Consider the following 19574-nt stretch of genomic DNA (forward strand, 5'->3'; position numbering starts at 1 on the left):
ACAGAGCTGGCAAGTTGGTACCATATCTGAGACTTCATCCACCTAGCTAACATTACATGACCTGCCTTGGAGATCCCCAGAGACTCCACCAACCCAACTTATGGGCCCAGCCAAATTGCTTTTCTATATGAATGGCTGGTCTTGGTTTATGCTTCACAACTTCCTAAATCCTACCAAACAAGCAGCAGTTGGCCTCAGTGAGCCCCAGGTCCAGCACTAGCAGCAGCCAGCCTAGATTCATAGCTTGACTGAACCCAAGCTTGCTCTGGGAATCTCCAAGCCCAGAACAAGTGGTATCCATTTCAGATTGCTCTATAACTTAGGCAAGGTGGTCCTGGGCAAAACACAGGTGGGGGCTGACCTTGCCTCCACCACCTGGAAAACCCCAGGGCCAGCATACCCAGTGGACAGCTACAGATCACATCAGAGCACCACCACCCTGCCCCTACTCAGCTGACTCTCCACAGAGGGTGGAGGTTGGTGGCCAGTGGTCACAGCCAGACCTTGTAGCTGACTGGCCTGGGTAAATCCCTGCCGTTGATGTGCCAACAGCTACCAAGGCTCAACCACAAGAGAGGGTATACTCAACCCACATGAAGGGCATACCTCGAGTACATAGCTTGGGTGATAGGGGAGGCTGTGCCACTGGAACCTATGGGATATCTACTACATGCGGCCACACTACCAAGACACGGAGTCACAATAGCTCTACCTAGTACATAGAAACAAACACAGGGAGGCTGCCAAAGTGAGGAGACAAAGAAATGTGGACCAAATGAAAGAACAAATCAGAACTCTAGAAAAAGGTCTAAACAAAATGGAGATAAGCAATTGATCAAATGCAGAGTTCAAAACACTGGTTATAAGGATGTTCAAGGAACTTAGGTCCTCAGCAGCATGAAAAAGATCCAGTCAGAAAGGAAGGATACACTATTTGAAATAAAGGACAATTTACAGGGAAACAATAGTAAAGTGGATGAAGCCAAGAATCAAATCAATGATTTGGGAAATAAGGAAGCAAAAAGCAACCATTCAGAACAATAAGAAGAAAAAAGAATCTCCCCAAAACGAGGATAGAATAAACAGCCTCTGGAACAACTTCAAGAAGTCCAACATTCACATCATAAGGGTGCCAGAAGGAGAAGAGAAAAAGCAAGAAATTGGAAATCTATTTGAAAAAATAATGAAAGAAAACCCCCCAGTTTAGTGAAGGAAATGGACATGCTAGCCAGGAAGCACAGAGTCCCAAACAAGATTAGGCCCACCCGAAGACACATCCTAATTAAAATGCCAAAGGTTAAAGATAAAGAGAAAATCTTAAAAGCAGCAAAGGAAAGAAGTTAGTTACCTACAGAGGAGTTCCTTTAATACTCTTAGCTGATTTCTCAAAAGAAACTTTGCAGGCAAGAAGGGATTGGCAAGAAATATTCAAAGTCATGAAAAGCAGGGACCTACAGCCAAGATTGCTCTACCCTGCAAAGCTATCATTTAGAATAGAAGGACAGATAAAGAGCTTCCCAGATAAGAAAGAACTCAAGGAGTTCACCACCACCAAATGATTATTATATGAAATGTTAAAGGGACTTATTTAAGAAAAAGAAGATCAAAACCGTGTATAAAAAAGTGGCAAAAAATACATATCTATCAACAATTGAGTCTAAAAAACAAACTAAGCAAACAAGAAGAACAAAGACAGAATCATGGATACTGAGAGCATTTTGATAGTTGCCAGATGGGAGGGGATTTGGTGGGAATTAGTGAAAAGGTGAGGGGATTAAGAGGTCCAAATAGGTTGTTACCGCATAGCCATGGGGACGTAAAGTACAGTATAGGAAACGGAGCAGCCTAAGAACTTACACGCATGATTCATGGGCATGAACAATGGTGGGGAGATTGCCTGAGGGATGGGGAGTGCTGGGTAGAGGGTGGACAAAGGGGGAAAAATCAGGACAACTGTAATAGCAGAACCAATAAAATATAATTAAAAGCAAAAACTAAAAACACACACATACACACAAAAGCGCCTTTTCCTCCTTATTGTCTGTCTGCTTTATAATGAAATTGCATAGATTAAGTTACTGACTGCTATCTAATTAAGCCTAAATTCCCATGTTGTGTGTGTGTTTAGCACTTTGTGCTTTATTTTTCCTCTAAAGTTTTGGTTCTTCATGTTAAATTATGTCTTCCCACTACAGCACATAGTGGACTTACCCAGGGGCCCTCAAGCGGGACCCAGAATTAATTATGTCCTCATAGGAGCCTAATGAATGTTGTTGAAGGAAATCAGTGAACACTTAGATGATTATTTTTGATATAAATGCTGTGTTAACCAAGAATAAAAAGCATAACAAGCAAATAACGACAAGCCTAACTCTCTCCATTTCTCTCACTGGGCTTCACTGGACTTAATGCCTTGATGGAGGAAACTCACAGCCAGGTGAAAGGACGGGCTTTGGTGTGAACACCGACTGGTCTCCAGTCTCAGAGCCTCCGTTTCCTAACCGCGTGGCCTGGGGCAAGCCACTGAACTCCCCCCTTCGTGGTGGCTGCTTCCTCTTTGTGAAATGGCTAGCTGGGTGTCGATAAGATTAAGTGAGATAACACAGGTGAAACCTTTAGTGCCTGCATGCAGTAAATGCTCGGCAAAGATTGGTTGTTATTATTTTATCTGCCTTTTCAGCCTACGGCATACCTTCAAACTGCCCACAGGTTGGTTTCTATGACACAGGCTATTTTAGTGTTTTTTTCACTTTACTATTACACTTTTCTTTGCATTTCCTCTGGGTGAGGAAGCATATTTTTTGCTTCTACAAATCCTCTCATCCTACTGAACTCATCAGTTTTCTAAGTGGAACTTGATGCGACTTTGATTCTTGGGATTTCTTTGGTAGGATATGTCATTCTAGAACTGCTGTCTCTTTTGCTCTCCTGTCTACGACAAGCCTTCCACTGAACTTATTCATAGAGCATGTCTGGTTCCTTTTCGAGTTATTTTGTAGAAATAAATTAAGGCCTAGGACCATCACCTATGCAGCTCACACTAGAGTTTTTCCTTCCAAGGGCTAATTTGAAAGCTTCTCTTAAAGAACCTTCCCCTCTTTTGAGAATCCACTATTTTCTTTCTACTGAAATTTAGCCTTATTCATGTGTTATTTCTTTTTTCTCTGTCTGCCCCACCCCCCCGCCCCTGTCCATTATGCAACATTCTTCAAGATGTGGATGAGTGCCTGGAACCGAAGGTCTGCACCAACGGCACTTGCTCCAACCTGGAAGGCTCCTACATGTGCTCCTGTCACAAGGGCTACAGCCCGACTCCAGACCACAAGCACTGCAAAGGTAAATGCTGCGATCGCATTTCTCATTTTTCTGTGCGCTACCGTGAAGAATATGTTAGAGTAACTAGCCTTCGAGAAGGGACCACGCTGCCTGTCCTTCAGTCGGACTGAGTTACGTGGGGCATGTGTTGGTTGGCATCTTTGAAAGTGGCTCCTCATTGTGGTTAAATATAGACCATTTCTATTTGCATAAAGAAAGACAATGTATTTTTCCAGAGCATCTATAAACCATAGATCTGTTTATTTAATTTCTTTCTGGTTATGTAAATAATATATGCAGTTGCACAATCCTGTGGATATACTAAGAACACTGAATTGCATACTTTAAACAGGTGAATGGCATGGTATGTGGATTGTATCTCAGTGAAATTGCTATTAAAAGACAACATACAGTCATTGTAGAAAATTTAGCAAGTGCAGAAAGGTAAAAAAGGTAAGGTAGCAATGTCATAATCCCATTCATAGACATTTATATCTCATGGATATTTTATATAGTTATGTTCTGTGTATAATTTTGAACCCTGCTTTCTGTTACTTAGTAATGTATGTAAGAATTTTACATCTCATTAATAGCGCTTTTCAAAAGTCTTTCAAAAGCCGCATAACATTCCAGCGTATTGCTCTATCACCGTCTCCTTGCTGTTCTTCAGCTGTTGAACAAACATACTTTTCCTACCTTCTCATTATTATGTGGGGAAAAAAGATCTTTAACAGTCACATTTTTAAAAAAGGACCTATGCCTGAGTTTTAGGATTATTTCTTTACTCACAAAAGTGGGAACATTGATAAAATGTTCAGAATTATTTTTACTATTTTGGTAGAACAGTAATTTCTAATTGTTAAAATGTATGTGTTTATTGTAAAAGGTTTAATATTTCTATGTTTATTTCCTTTAATACTGACCACTTCTATTTATTAAATATTAACTTTATTACTAAATAAATTTAACTGAATATACTTTAAATGATTTAATTATATTATAATAAATAATAACCTCTAACAAACATAATTATGCATTTATATTTACTCTTTTGTAAATGGATGTTAGTATCTTTTCTCATTTATCAGGTTTTTAAATCAAAGTATGTGAACAATTTATATATAATTTATACAAACCTATGTGTATGTGCACATATGTTACATATACCATTTTTCTAGTATATTGCTATAGTTTGCCTAAGGTTTTCCTAATTTTCTTTTTCATAATTCCTTTTTTGAAAGAGATTGTAATTATTTTTCTAGTGAAATCCATGAATTCTTTTCTTTTGCTTTCTGTGGTTTTATACACAAAAGCATGTTCTTTCGATAGGAAAAAGTAGCGAAATAAGTAAAAGTTTTCTTCTTTTGTAAGTGTCTCCATGCAAGGGAAGGACCCAGGTTCATGTCTCACTGTGGCAGGCAGGCAGTGAGTGGGCGGAGACCCAGCTGCCCTGTGAAACCGAAGCACCTCCCACTGGCATCTGAATTGGTGCCGTACCCCTTCCTGCAACAGAACACCAGCCACTCCTTTTGTTCCCAGCCCTTCCCCTCCTGGCCCGAATCCACAACTTGCCCACCAGCTCCTTAAGCCAGGCATCTCAGACCAAATTAAACATGCATCAGAAAGGTATCATTTCTTCCCTCCTACACAGGGTTAGTGGTGGGTGAAGATGGCAGGCACTGGAAGTTACTGTTCACTTTTATGTGATGACTATTTCCACTCTAGTGTCATATCCTGTCATGTATCTTCTTTCTTCCCAACCTTTCTGCTGCTTTTCATCAGTTTATTCCTGAAAACTCTTGTCATCTGTGCCAACCTTCACATTCCAAATGTATTGATCACTACTGCTTTCTTCAGCTTGCATTCTCTGGCCCACCCAAATGGATGTTACAATTGCCCTGTGGATAGTCTGGGCTTATTTTGACCCAAGCCCCTCCTCATAATTATCCTGCCTTGCACACCCATCTTCTTCCTCACTGCTCATTTCCTATGTGAACCACGGTTCTCCAGGGGCTCGCCATGCAACCTCGGATAAGTGATCTCAGATTTTCACATCCTACATCATCTCTGAAATGTTGGGATTGGACTCCACATGGATAATGCTCAGAGTAAACAGATGATGAATGAATGATTCATTCATTGCCACTCTCCTATTCTCAGCCATTGCTGTCCTAGCTGGGCTGCTCCTCTCTAATTGGCCTCCCTGAAACCCAGGATTCACGCCATCAGTCACTGCCACCCCTAGGAACACTCATGTTGTATAGTCCATGTGGCACTCTGCCGGGCTGCTGGGAAACCTCTTTTCACCTTCCTGTTCTTCCGCTCCGGTGTGTCAGGGGCCTGACATGTTCCAGGCACTGTGTTTGACTGCCGATGCCACTCACAGGCTATCATCCCTCAGAGAACTTTAACTCCTTGGAAGAGGTGCAAACCTGCAACAGACAAGTGTAGATACTTAAGTGCCAAGAGATGTTATGCGAGTGTCATGTACCCCTGATACTGTGAGGACGAGGGTGCTTCATCCCTGTGACTGTGACTCCCTTCTAATCCTGAGAAAAGCATTAGACTAGGGACATTCTTCTGGATTCTGGCCCTATCCTAAGGAAAAATAAGAGGATGAGGAACAGAAGGAAAGACAGCCTGGGAAGACGAGACACCCACCTGCAGCGTGGTACCTGGAATTGAATCCTGGAACAGAACGATGACACCAATGGAAAATCTGGTGAAATCCAAATCCAACCTGGACTTTAGTTTGAAAAGGCAGAAAAGGCAGCGTATCAGATTCTAGCGTGGACTGTGAGAAACTGTGTGAGCTTGGATAAGTTCTTTCAATTCACTAAGCCTGACTTGCTCATCTGCAAAAAAAAGGCAACAGCAATGCTGCCTGCTGGGCTGGTGTGAGCATTACACATGAGAATACAGGAACAGAGGTGATACATGCAGGATGAGGCAGTGCAGGGGCAGAGCAGGACACATTGTCGTTGGTGGTGTTATCTGCCGAGTTGTGCGGAGGCGAGTACTACAAAGTTCTGTGAAAGCCCAACGGCATGTGACTAGTTCTGCTTGCGTGCTTCTGTGATAACTTCACAAACGTGTTGCCATTTGAAGTTGGTCCTAACATATTGAACATGAAGGAAAGAAAAAATTAGCAGGCAGAGAAAACAGCACGTGTCAAAGCTTGGCGGTGGGAAAGGGCTGCTGCCCCCCTTGCCACTTAACCTTGCCCTCCACTCCACGTCTCCTGGTGCCTTTCCATCACGGTCTGGCACACTGTCCGGTGACATCCCCAGCTTCTCCTTCAGAAACCTATGGTGTGCTCCAGTTTTCCTTACTCGCCAATCACAGCCCTCCCTTTTTACAATAATAAATTACATAACATCCTTTTTCTTTAATTATGTCATTATCTTTCCTCAACCACATCAGCGTCCAGATGTCAGAATCCTGCTAGATCATAAATCTCCCCCTTTTCCAACATTCCAGCAACTCTGCTAATCTCATCTTCTTGATGGTCCTACATACTGACTTTGTCTTCACCTCACTAAGTGTACCAGCAACCTTTATCAAGTTTTAAATACATTACCTAATGCATTAATTTATTTCTCTTCATTTCTTTGTATCTTTTTGTATCTGTCTCTGTGTATCTCCTTGCATCTGCACATTTTAGCACTGTATTTCTTAAATTTGTAAATAACTAGAGGTGGTCTCTATTTTAACTCTGACGTGGACTTATCACAGTGTAAAAAGTCTCTCAGTTCCCTTTCACAGAGAATAATATTTTCTTTCCATCTCTTGGCACAAAAGAGAGAGGACATTTGTCCTGCATGCCTTTTTATTGGAGAGCTTCCTTTTATCATAGGAATTTTGTCCCTCATCCGAAAAGAAAAATGCCTTTTTTATCTATAGAATTCAACTGCCTCTATTCCCCCTTGGTTATTGTAAAGACTCCAAGATCACCTTCTTCAAGATAACTGGGTTGCCCCAAGTTATTCCAAATGTGTATGTCATTACTTATAATGAATTACTTCTGACCGTCTTCCCAATGTAAATGAAGAACGCATGGAAGATGTCTGGCTTACCCTGACAGACTTGGAGTGGAGGGTCTGATCTGCACATGGGAATGCTTAACTTGTCATCTTCTTTGAGAAAGTCAAAAGGAGCCCGAGGCACTAACAGTGTTGTCAGGCATTACGTGAGATCACCCAGCTACACGAGCTGTTGCGGGTCTTAAGTTCTCGAACTGAGAGATCTTGAGTATTTTTTAGAATGTGCTGAAAGAAATTATGGTGTGAGATGTTCTTTGCTGTCGACCACTCCTAGAGCTAATAGACTTGGAGTGTTGGAAAGGTATACAATAATTCTTAAAACAAAGTTCAGCTTGCTTCTTTAATTTCCCTTTTGGTAGTCAGTAGTTGGCAGCCAGGACTTACTTATAAATAAACGGAAAGGGCCAATAACACAATCAGTGAAACAGAAGTTTCTAGTAAACTCATTTCTATGTAAAATTAAACGAATAAGAAACAGATTCCTGAACTTCAATTAGTTTATGTGAATTTATTTTTTTCAGAAGCATTGGTTGAGACCTGGCTTATATCAGGATAAAATTCAAAAGGTTAATGCATCCCTAGTGGTTCCGAGATGCAACTTTGCTCAGGAAACAAGTAATTGTCACTAATGCATAAGGGGAAGGACTGTACAGCCAATCGAGTTCTCCCAGGGAAAACTTTTATATGCATTTTAAATATGACATTTTTGGAAGAAAACAATAGTCAGACATTGATTGCTAGGAGCTGGTTTCCTTAAAACAAATTCTGCTCTTTCTAGATGAGGGCTCCTTTCTCCCCCTCTGAGCACAAAGGGCTGGTGTGGTTTTCTTCTGTTCAAGACTGATTGATCTGATTAGAGCAGAACAACCTAATGGCCAAACAGAGCCATTTAGAAAACCAGCTCTACTTCTGCTACAAGTGTTCTCAAGTTATCGATGAGGCCAGTGCTCTCTCCATTTGTGTGAATGGTATACGTAGCATCTCCTAGAACACTTGCAAAGAGTTGTATTCTTTCTCAGTCAATAACTTCATGTTTAATCAAGGCATTCAAAAAACTCCCACCGCTTTCTCTTTGACATTCAAGCAGCTGTCAACATGATTCCATCATTCCACTTGGCTTTCCTTGTTTCTTTCAAAGTAAGGTCAGTGTCTTTTCACACAAGTGTTTGTTCTTACCCTCTTTCAGCTTCTACGTACAGTAGGAATGTTTACTTCTCGTGATTACTGCCTACAGTATGGTTTTGTTTTGAAAGTTCCTGGTAGAGTTTGCATTCCGCTTTGTTTCACGAAATTCTGCAGGTCTACAAACTGCCCATTGTCATTATTTTGCACTGGAGGTTCTGTCTTCTATTTTCAACTCTAAAATATTTTACATTGCGTTGCTGCTGTAGCCGAAGCATGGGAGAGATGGCAAAGGGCTTGATGTTGTTTTAAAAGTAGCTTTAACTTGTTCATAAATTTATTGTCTATTTGTAACTATTCCCATTCTGCAGTTCAACTACTATGTTGGTATGAGGAACATGAGCGGGCTAAGTCATACTAAAATTTATGGTATCTCATATAGGAAGTTCTATCATTTTTGTAATAATAATCCCAGAATGCACTGTGGAGAACATTACATTCTCTTGGGTTGTTCCCATTTGTTTTTTGATTTACAGAATTTTTTGTTTTTGTGGACTGTGCCTTAAAGGGCCAACCTTGAATTAGAACGCCTTGAGGTCAGTCAATTGGTTTACAGTCTCAGAGCTGAACTAACTGCATCATCTGACGGGACCTAATGTAAAACAATCGCCATCCTTTGTGTGTGCAGATATCGATGAATGCCAGCAAGGGAACCTGTGCATAAATGGGCAGTGCAAGAACACCGAGGGCTCCTTCAGGTGCACCTGTGGGCAGGGCTACCAGCTGTCCGCTGCGAAGGACCAGTGTGAAGGTAGGAGAGTGGCGACGGGAACTACTGAGATTGTAGAGTAAGACACCTGGCCTGAAAAACGTGCACTCGGGAAACTGAATGCATCCCTGGGGAAGTATATAGGTGGCTGGAAGGTCAATAAAGACAGGATGGAAAATGTTTTACATTTGAGAAATATGTCATTAGTGATCAGTAGCTGACCATTAATATTAGTAAGAAAAAATTACCTCGCTCTGTAATTCCTCACTACAGAAAATCCATTGTATTAAATTCATTTGAAAGTTTTACACGCTAGGATTCCTGCAATTAGAAGGTCATTATATCACCCTGCTGTATGCTGTAGAATGTTAATGACCTTAGCTTGTATGTATATTCAGCTTTATAAAATTTTTCCCTTTTTAAAGAAGTATCACTAAAGAAGACTATTCAACAAGACTGAGATAGTGCCCCATTTCTACTCAGGGATAAAGTTTGTGAAACATGCCCTGTTCCTACAGGTGGTAGTGAGGATTTTCAACCTCACTGGGTTTGACCTTAGACTTAAAAAATTGTAATTGAAGCAAATACAAAATCACTTCCCAATAATTACATGCCTCAAGTTGTTACATTATCATCTGCGACCAGCACAAGTATCTGGAGTTTTTGAAATGTCATATATTTAAGAACAGAACACATGCTGTACAAGTTCAGTTTTATTATAAGGAAACAAATCATATTCATGTTTATATGTCATCTTTGAATACTTAATGAGTAACGATGGTGTTATAAGAGGCACAATGTATGTATGGTGGTACTACAAAAGCATCTACCAGTGTTATTGTAACTTTCCCAAGTATCCCTTTGGAGGAAGTCTTGACAATACCTAGTCTAAAAATGGAGAATGTTAGAGCACACACCGGCACACTCACACACACAGATAGATACAGTGATTGGTTCTGGATTCTATGAGTCCCTCTCAAAGTTTTACACTTTTATGATTCCTGGCCTCAGTTAGCTAAGCATTTGTCCGACACCTCCCATGCAGAGAAAAGTACAAATGAGCAGAGATCTACCCATAATGGAAGAAGGCAATAACAGTCCAGATCCTTTCTTTGGAAGAGACTGTGACATCACTACCAAAGAAAAGTCAGATACACACAGAACTACCCACCAGACCGTCAACAGGGCAAACCAGCATTAGGCGGGAAATGCTGTGATGACCAAAAGGACGTCGTTAATCCGAGTGGGGGAGCGCAGTGGTGTCGGGTCCTGGTGGAAACCGCTGTTTGCGTTAACTCATAGAATCACATTGCCAGGAGTCGATAAACATACTCAACTGTTACGATCGAAGTCTACCGTGAACTGAATGTCTGCTAATTTAAAACACTAGCTCTTCTAAGAAAAATGAAGGCTGTGGGAGACGTAGTCCCTGCTCTCAGGTATCTTAAAATTTAACGAAGAAGATTAGATCCATGATGAATAATTAAAATGTAATAATAAAGATGAATCTACTTGCACATGGGCAGTATATTATTGTGCCTTCTATGTGTGGATATGAGGCAGGAATGGGTGTGAGCCTGAGCTCAGGACTGTGGTTACGGAACCAATAATCCCTGAGCCATGGGTATGTGGGTCAAGGAGGAGAGATCATTGGCGATGTACACGCCCGCTGGGCTGAGAGGAGGGAAGGCCGTTAGGGAAAGTCATTGTGATTGAGAGGCAGGGAACCGGATGCTTGGTGATCTGGTGGCTGACGGGTGAATCATGAGAAAGAAATGATGTACGTGGCATGAGGCTTCCAATCAGGGGTCAGATAGTGAAGGAATCAGTGGTGCTATTTTCCAATAAAACTGTATTCACAGTAAAGGCAGTGGGTTGTAATGTGCAGCCCTTTAGACTGTTACGGAGTGTCAAAATCGAACCTCTAAAAGAAATCTAAGGCATTTACTGGAGGCTTATAGATTCCAGCAAAATATCTGCCCCCCACCCGTGGACAGTGGGATGACTGTGTACAAGCTCTTAACACATCGATTAAATCTTTAAATTCATCTGGATTTTTCCCTACTCGGGGATTAATGAGTTTTTACTGGAGCGTAGTGTAATTCCCAGAATGAAAAATCCAATCTAAGTTAATTACAAACCGGAGAGTTTATAAACGTCCTGTGCATGAATGATCAGAAGTGTTTTGAAAGCATCGCTTCTGCAGCTCCCGTTTCCTCTCTTGCTCCCAGACATCGACGAGTGCCAGCACCAGCACCTCTGCACCAACGGGCAGTGCAGGAACACGGAGGGCTCCTTCCGCTGCGTCTGTGACCAGGGTTACCGGGCATCCGCCCTCGGGGACCACTGTGAAGGTGAGCTTTGCTCCTGATTTCAGAATCCAGAGATCTGGGTGTTAGCCCAGCCTCTGCCCTTGAGCCCAGCCTATTGACTTCACAGCCGAGGGCATTAGGTCCCTGCAAAGAATTTCCCCATGGTCACACAAATAATGTGGAGAAGGGAGTGGAATCCAGGTTTCCTCTGCACTGCTTGGAGATGTTTTTTAGAAGAGCTGTGGCAACTAAAGGAGAAGAGGACCAGTATAACCTTTCTCAGCTGTGGATGGTTAGCAGCCTGGGGTGTGGAGTTCTGAATTGTAACCTAATTTATGCAGGACTAGCATCCAAAGATCCGAGTGAATAAACCCAAGTTAATTTTGCAAATAACTGGAATGTTTCTGAGAGCCAAACATTAGTTCAAGTTTGAGCTTTTTGCATAAAATATTTCTAAAGGATACCCCATGGGTACGTCATCATGCAGTTGTTAACCACTTTCACTGTCCGCGTGGTTCAGAATAGCTCCCAAGTACTCCAGGCTGCTGAACCAGGCTGCCACCCACCCGTCGTTGCGTGTGACTTCTGTCTGACTTTTATATCCATCCAAGTAGCGGTTTTCACCCAGCCCACCTGCTGCCTCCAGACCCTGTCCGTTGTAAGATGTGAATGTGGCAGGTCAGAGCCCCACATGGTGCGTGAGAGTCTCCGAGTGGGGATCTGGACCCCACGCCTGAGAGCAGTGGATGAGCTTTTCAGTGGATGGGTTTATGGCCGGCATTTCAATGTCCTGAGGTACTTTCCCCTCCTCCCAGCCTCATTGGTCAGGAAAGATCCACTGTCTTGTACTTCACGGCCTCCTGCCCCACTGCCCAGAGAGCATGGCCCAAGCAGTCACGGCCCCTCCGGAGGGCACTTTGGGCATTTTCAGGGGCCTTAAAATGTCCAATATTGTTCAATCAGTAAATCATCTTCTAGGATTTTATCCTGAGGGGGTAAACACCTGATAGTACCGGTGGACAGTTGTAATGAGCATGCCTATTGAAAAATAGGCAAATGGTCAAACAAATGATAAGGCGATATAATGAAATTCGATTGTGGGGAAGGTCACGTTTGGGGAACTCTGCAACCCATGGCTGCACGTTCACGATCCAACACGGGGCTGTTCCAAAGGGAGAGAGGCGGCCTTGCTGTGGCGGGGGGCCCGTGTCAGGAGAGCCTGTTGTCGGGTCTGTCGGTGGCAGGGCACATGCTCAGGCCCCGGAGGTGTTCTGCCCCAGCCCTGGCCGGGCCGAGACGTTGACCGAGCCATTGATTCAGCTTGGGGCAACGGGTTCTCATCCAAGGGCACGTTCATCTGTTTTGGCTGTTATAACATGTAACCACCTTTCAGAAGTCCAAGATTGGCAGCCTAAAAACATCCGTTGCATGAAAAGGCAAACAAAAACTGTTTAGCCAACTCGCTCATCATTGTTACTATATATGTTTATAAAAGACTGTTATGTTCCATGAGAAAACTTCTTTTGGAATATATTATCAGCTGTTTTTCCTGAAGTCAGGGCTAATTTCCCTACTGTTCTAGGATATAAATAGGACTGGAGTCCATCCACCTAAGTCAGAGCTCCCTTTGAAACTACATTAGCACTTCGGCCTGCTAATTCCCGACCCTCCCCAGTGTATTTAGCTGTAATTAACTGAGCCGTGATGGTCCACATGCCTCTCACAGCTGTGGGAAGAAGAGCCCTCTTTCTTGTCGGCTTTTATATTTACATGTGTAGTTTTTCTCTAGCAATCCTGGCGAAGACGTTGTTTTCTGACAGTTACCCTGCAGTCCTGCTGGCCTTTCACGGCGAGTCAGAAGCCCAAGTGTTGCATTTGTTTCTGGGCGCAACTGACTCCTCTCAGCAGCCACTTTGTCTAAGATCATGGGGTTACGCCAGTCGTCCTGGTTCTCAGGGGTCCGGGCAGCTCCACCTTCACAGCCTGTGCCTCTGACTTGTCCCCCTTCCAGGCACAGCCCCTAATTCCATGCCTGTTGTAGCACCTTCCCCGCCCCTCACTGCGGTTGCTTCCTGCCCTTGGAAAGCCTGAGAAAAAGATTTCTGATTTACTCCGACTTCCTGTGGCCCTGTCTCTTGGCCATTTCTTTGTGGACCAAATCAACAAAGGTGGGAAGAGGTGATAGTATTTCTTTCCTTGTCAGAATCGTTCAGTTTTTACATTTGTTCAACCAATACTTATTGTAAGCACGGGACATTTAGCAATAGTAATACACCAAACAGACAAAAGCTCCTGCCCTTGTAGAGCTTACATTCTAGTGAGGGAGATAACAATGAGCTTGATGAGTAAGGAAAATAGGTAGTTTATTAAGTGGCAATCAATGTGGTGGAGAAAAACAAAAGGGAGATGTACACAGGGAGTGCCGTGGGAGTGGTTTTAAATGAGGAGGCAAGCAGAGGCTTCCCTGAGATGACGATATTGGATTATTTATGGGAAGAGCGTTTTGTTCAAAGGAACAGCAGGTGCAAGGTTCCCCAGGAGCAGGCTTTGCGGAAGAGATTAAGAACTCAACATGGGCCATTTAAATTTATGGTGCCTATGATGGGTATTCAAAGCAAGATAGCTGAGATGCAATTGGACCAGTGCATTTGGAATTCAGCAGTGAGTTCTGGGCTGGGAGTCATCAGCAAATAGACAGTATTTAAAGCCGTGACATTGGAAGAAGTCACCAAGGCAACTGAGTGTGGCTAGAAAACAGAAGAGGTCCAGAGACTGGGTGCTGGGTCCTGCAGCTCTGAGAAGTGAGGAGACGGGTGGGAGTGAGCAGAGGGACTGGGAAAAGTGGCAAGTAGGAAAGGAGGAAAAGCAGAGTCTTAGAGAAGAGAGTATTTCAAGGGTTGGGGGGTGATGAACTGTGTCAAATGTGAACCAAAGGTTACCTGCAGGATCCAGCCCAGCAGAGGTCATGGGTAACTGTGACAGACTCACTCTCAGTGGAGGGACGACCAGGATCGGCTGCTGCCTTCCTTAAAGCCTGCTGCCCAACTCCTGGAAGGAATCTGTCTTTCACACCGCCCTAGGTGGCCGCACAGGACGGTCCCAGGCCGGGCTCTTAGTGTTCAGCCTACTTTGTTTGCTAATTTGTTTTGTATTTAAAGATAGAGGTCTTGCAAAAATTTTTTTTAACTAAACCAGACTCCAACATAATGCACTGTTTTAAAGTCTATACAATTATTGATAAATACTTAATGACTTTTTTTCCTCACATACATTATTTCTCTTAGATTTTGGAAAAATGAGTGAAAACCAAGTTATTTTAAAGTAGTGTCAGCAAAGCTGTTGTGAGGCAAAAGTCTAGGTAATGGATATTTTTGCTAAAATTCATATTCTCAGGATTCTCCTTGATTTTTTAGAATTGAGGTTTTTTTACATAATTCTAATAATCAAGTATTCCTTTTCTTAGTTCATTATCTCAGTTTCCTACAGAGCAAATAAAGAAAGAAAGGTAAATCATAATAATAATAAAAAAGACCATCTATTTAACACGCACTAGAATAGCCGTGGAGTTATTATAATTAAATGTGGGCCGTGGGAACTTTCCCGCCCTGCTGGTGGGGTTGTAGAGTGGTGCAGCCCTTTAGAAAACAGCTTCTGTAGAAGTCGAACCCACTGCGTCCCCCAGCCGTTCTACCCCTAGGGGTTCGCAGGGCAAATGAAAGCACGTGGTCACACACAGACTTCCCCATGGGTGTGTAGAGAAACTTCATTCATAACAGCCAAAATGTCAACAATCCAAATACTCACCAAAAGGGGAAGGGGTAAGCGAATCGGAGGTCATTCACACAGTGGAATGCAACTTGGCGGGAAAGAGGAGCAAGCTCGCGGTACAACAGTTTGGATGAATCTCACAAACACTGTGCTGAGCAGCGGTAGCCAAACAGAAAAGGGGCACAAGGAAGCCTTTTGGGTGATGGAAATGCCTGTACCTTTTTGTTGTAGTTAATGGTTGTCCATTTTATTTATTTATTACGTTTTAAGCAAAGATTCATAAACTATAGATTAGAATTTATTCCCAGTTGGTACAATCACTATTCAAAATCATGAAATTAGCAGACCGCTGGAGTTGAAGAATTAGTCTTACAGAATTTATATCTCTAAACACCTATTCTTAATTAACTTTGGTTCCATTTTTAGAAGTCTTGCTTATACCAGAGATTTGAATAAAACATTTGTTGGTATGTTCAAAGTTCATAGAAGATGTTTAATCCTCCATGTTTTTATCTGTCTCTCTGATATGTAATGGTTCCTTCACTGTCTCTTTCATGGCAATTATAACACCCAAGGCATCGGGTTAATAGGAATGGAGAGGTTAAGGTCAGCCTGGAAAAAGAGTCAAAAGAAAACACCACCAAGCTTTACATTTGGCACTGCAGAATGACATCCTTACAAGGAAATCTCACCAATTCCTTAGGAAGTGATTGCATTTGCAATGACTTAACAATCCAGCGGTAGATCTGAACAGATAGAAATCGATACATAAATGCCTGCGTCTTGAGTGTGATCATGGTCACACGGATGTGTCTACATTTGTCAAACTCATTGAAACGGACTCTTAAAATTAGGTGCATTTATTGTATGTAAATTGTACTTCGATGAACTTGGAAAACACATTAAAAATAATAACCCACGCAATTGGTGACAGAGTCACATCAGAATTTGTTTTTTATGTTTTAGGACCAGTATTCAGAAACATTTTAAATCTGGGTGAATACCATAATAACTTGTTTTTATTTTGATAGAATGAAATTGTAAGGTGGTTATTTCTCCTTTATTTTCCCCATGAATGGTACGGAAGCCAGTTAACTGGTCGATTGGGTTCTAAGATGAAAATCTAATTGGCGCCTCCATATTTCAGACCAGACGGCATGGAGAACTGGACCTCGGCGGTCTCCATATTTACTCCCACCTGGAGCTTCTCATGTATTTTCATAGCCATCATGGCCATTTGCGGGAAATGTCATAGTATGCCAAATTGTGAGAAAACAAAGGAGGTTTGGTTCCTTAGCTTTCTTCACTGCTAATAATTTAAATCCTCTGCAGACAAAAGAGGAAGGACCCATGGAGTGTGTTAGGAATAACGAGCTCTGACTAGGAGTAAACATGGCACTAAACAGCTCTCCGGGAAGGTCTGCCCGGCGATCACGCAGGGAGGGGGTCATTAATTGTCTCACGTGCTTACAGTCAAAAACTCATTACTGGTTACATAAACCATTTTTAGTCGTGCATGTGCTTTGAATATATATATTAAAAAATCCAGGCAACATCAAACCTGTTTGTGACAGCTGCTGAGTTAGTGACTTTAGTGACGCTTTGATCTTGCTGAGTCTCTTTCTGCTAAAAGCCCTTCTTCCTCCCCCTCCTCCACCTTCTGTCCCACTGACGAGCTTCCGAGTAAATCCCGTTCGTGACCATGAAGCCTTCTTTGACCTTTACAGTATCTCCTTTCTAAATTTATGTGACATGTGAAGTTGGTACTATTTTTCTGACAAATAATTATATTTTTGACAGGCTTAATGTTAAATTGCTTTGGACTTCTAAAACAATTTAATACTGCATGTATTTATTAATACAATTTTTTTTTGAACAATCATTTCTCTTGAGGGGCAGGGACCATGCCAAATACTTTTAACTTTTTCCTATAATGCATAATACAGGACCTTGTATAAACAGATACTCAAGATACTCTTTAGAAGGATTTTTATTCTCTATCATCACCGAGGACATAGCCAAGTAAATTATTCTTTGTTACAGAATTTTGACTTTTCCTCTTCCAATTAATTTCATTTGATGTTCAAATTTCAGATTATGTATGTATTGTTCAAAGTTAAAATTCTTTCAAAATGTTTCATTTTTTAAAAAAAAACTCTAAAAGTTAAAAAGCATCACGCATTTCAAATCACGTGTTACGAGTAATGTAAAAAATGCTCATTTACGGTACCGTATGTGAGTTTTGTGTAAAGGTAAGGAGAAATACCTCATTAAGGTAGAGTTTACTTAATCTTTTCAATTTTGGAAATTGATTTGTAGATGTTAATGAATGCTTGGAAGACAAGAGCGTGTGCCAGGGAGGAGGCTGCGTTAACACCAAAGGGTCCTACGATTGCACGTGTCCGGACGGGTTCCAGCTGAACGACAACAAAGAGTGTCAAGGTACTACTCTCCCTCGCTGTCCCCCTTCCCACGGTTCTCCAGTTCTCGGTGCTTCCTGGTGACCTGTGTTTTTGCCACCTGCTTTATGTGTGAATGAGCTTTGCCAATTTGTATTTTTAAAAAATCTTTCAGTGTGGTGATGGCGGTGGAGTGGGGGCAGGAAGGGAGGTTTAAGGGGACTAAACGGTAATGGAAAAAGTACAATAATAAAAAAATAAATCCCAGTCTACCAAGGAGTGGGCTGCCTCCAGGGTCAAAACCAAATAAGTCAGTAAAGCAAAGGGTCTTTCTTGGGCTTGCACCGAGTACAGGAAATCCTCCTTTGCGTGGCATCTTGTTACCAACTGGGACTCGTGTGCTTTAGAACTGCGTCCTCGCTTTGCGTGCTGTGCGGTAACAGAGATCACCTGCCTGCACTTGTTGTTTCTTTCGTGGGCCACCCCTGGTACTTCATGCTGAATTATATTTCTAGCTTTTTGATATCCTTCATGGGCACACTTCACTTGTGCCATAGCTGATATTTTTTCTTTGTTTTTCCGTATCCCTGTTTTACTGAGTGTCCAGCTGTTTCTCTTCCTAAAAAATGTCCATAATTCCATCAAAATTATGAAGAACGAGATCTGATATTTTTTCAAAGTGCTATCACATTTACTCTTGCAAACAACAGTACAGTGGACACATGGTGCTGATAAGAACACAGCACTGATGACAACTCAGCTTTAACTGAACACCTAGCATCTGCTGAACACTGTGGGTACCGCCTTCCATTCTTATACAATTTGAGGTAGATTTGCTTTCATTCATTTTGTACATAAATAACTGAGGCTCAGACAAGTTAATTAGCATGCTTCTCCCAAATAAGTGATAGCGCTTTGAACCCAATATCTTTTTTCACTACAGTTCCCTCCATCTCCATACCAGTTTTTATCGCATTTCTAGCCGAAAGAAAGAAGATGTGAGATTTAGTTGTTTTTCCCAGTGTAACACGCTGAGTTGTTATTGATGCTGGGACTGAAAAATCCAGTTGTGCAGATCCTGTGTCCCAAAATTGTTAGCTGTACCTGGCTGCCCCAAAAGTTTCCCTGTATTTATTAGTTTTAATAAATCCATGCCACTGAAAACCCACACTTTCATATACCTTTACAGATACATATTTCTGGTTCTTAGATAAATATTATTTTTTCTTATTGTTCCTCTACCATTATGGAACTCTGTTGTGTACCCCCAAGTAACACTTAAATAAAGGATTGTTGAAGTTACTTTTTATGCACTGCTACTGGGCAGGTACACCTTTTTTTTTTATACTGCATTTTCATAAACTATATCCCTTCTCACATGTCCCAAATTATAGTATTCTTGAAAGGGAAGATGGTGTCTGCTCTTTAAAATGTGGTACTGGAATAATATTATCACCTATGTCCATATCTTTATCCACGCCCAGCCGCGTGTCTCTGAGATACCAAAGACACGGGCCTTTGCCTCAAGGTCTTCCGAAATTAATTTCCTTACTGATCCCAAGATTTAAATACACTGCTGTATACCTCATTCAATATCATTTATTTGCCATCATGATTTAATAAGGTGAGTTTTTCAGTATTTACAAAGCAGAATTTAAATGTACTTGGATTTAGTGCAGTTGAAAAGGAACATTCAAATTACAAATTTATGTGAGAATATCCATTTTAGACTTTTACATCTTTACAAAATGAATCTTGATTTATATAAAAGTGCCAAGAAATGCCTTTAAACAAACAAAAACCAATCTGAAACCTGTTTTGAATACAAATTTGGTTTTCTTGACTA

At 41.7% G+C, this 19574-nt stretch overlaps 1 protein-coding gene across 13 annotated transcripts in view; it reads left to right on the forward strand.

Annotated features, from left to right (window-relative positions):
* The window catches only part of LTBP1 (latent transforming growth factor beta binding protein 1), a 365380-nt gene that overhangs the window by 277984 nt on the left and 67822 nt on the right, over positions 1–19574 (forward strand). For 12 of the 13 annotated variants that reach the window (XM_036027834.1, XM_036027829.1, XM_036027828.1 and 9 more), the window contains 4 exons: positions 3214–3336; positions 9169–9291; positions 11481–11603; positions 17649–17771. In XM_036027834.1, the coding sequence (XP_035883727.1) occupies positions 3214–3336; positions 9169–9291; positions 11481–11603; positions 17649–17771 (492 nt within the window). The remainder of the gene's footprint in view (positions 1–3213; positions 3337–9168; positions 9292–11480; positions 11604–17648; positions 17772–19574) is intronic. The other variant, XM_036027833.1, reaches the window with a different exon arrangement.

Source organism: Phyllostomus discolor, chromosome 6, assembly GCF_004126475.2.
Source record: "Phyllostomus discolor isolate MPI-MPIP mPhyDis1 chromosome 6, mPhyDis1.pri.v3, whole genome shotgun sequence".
Lineage (NCBI taxonomy): Eukaryota > Metazoa > Chordata > Mammalia > Chiroptera > Phyllostomidae > Phyllostomus > Phyllostomus discolor.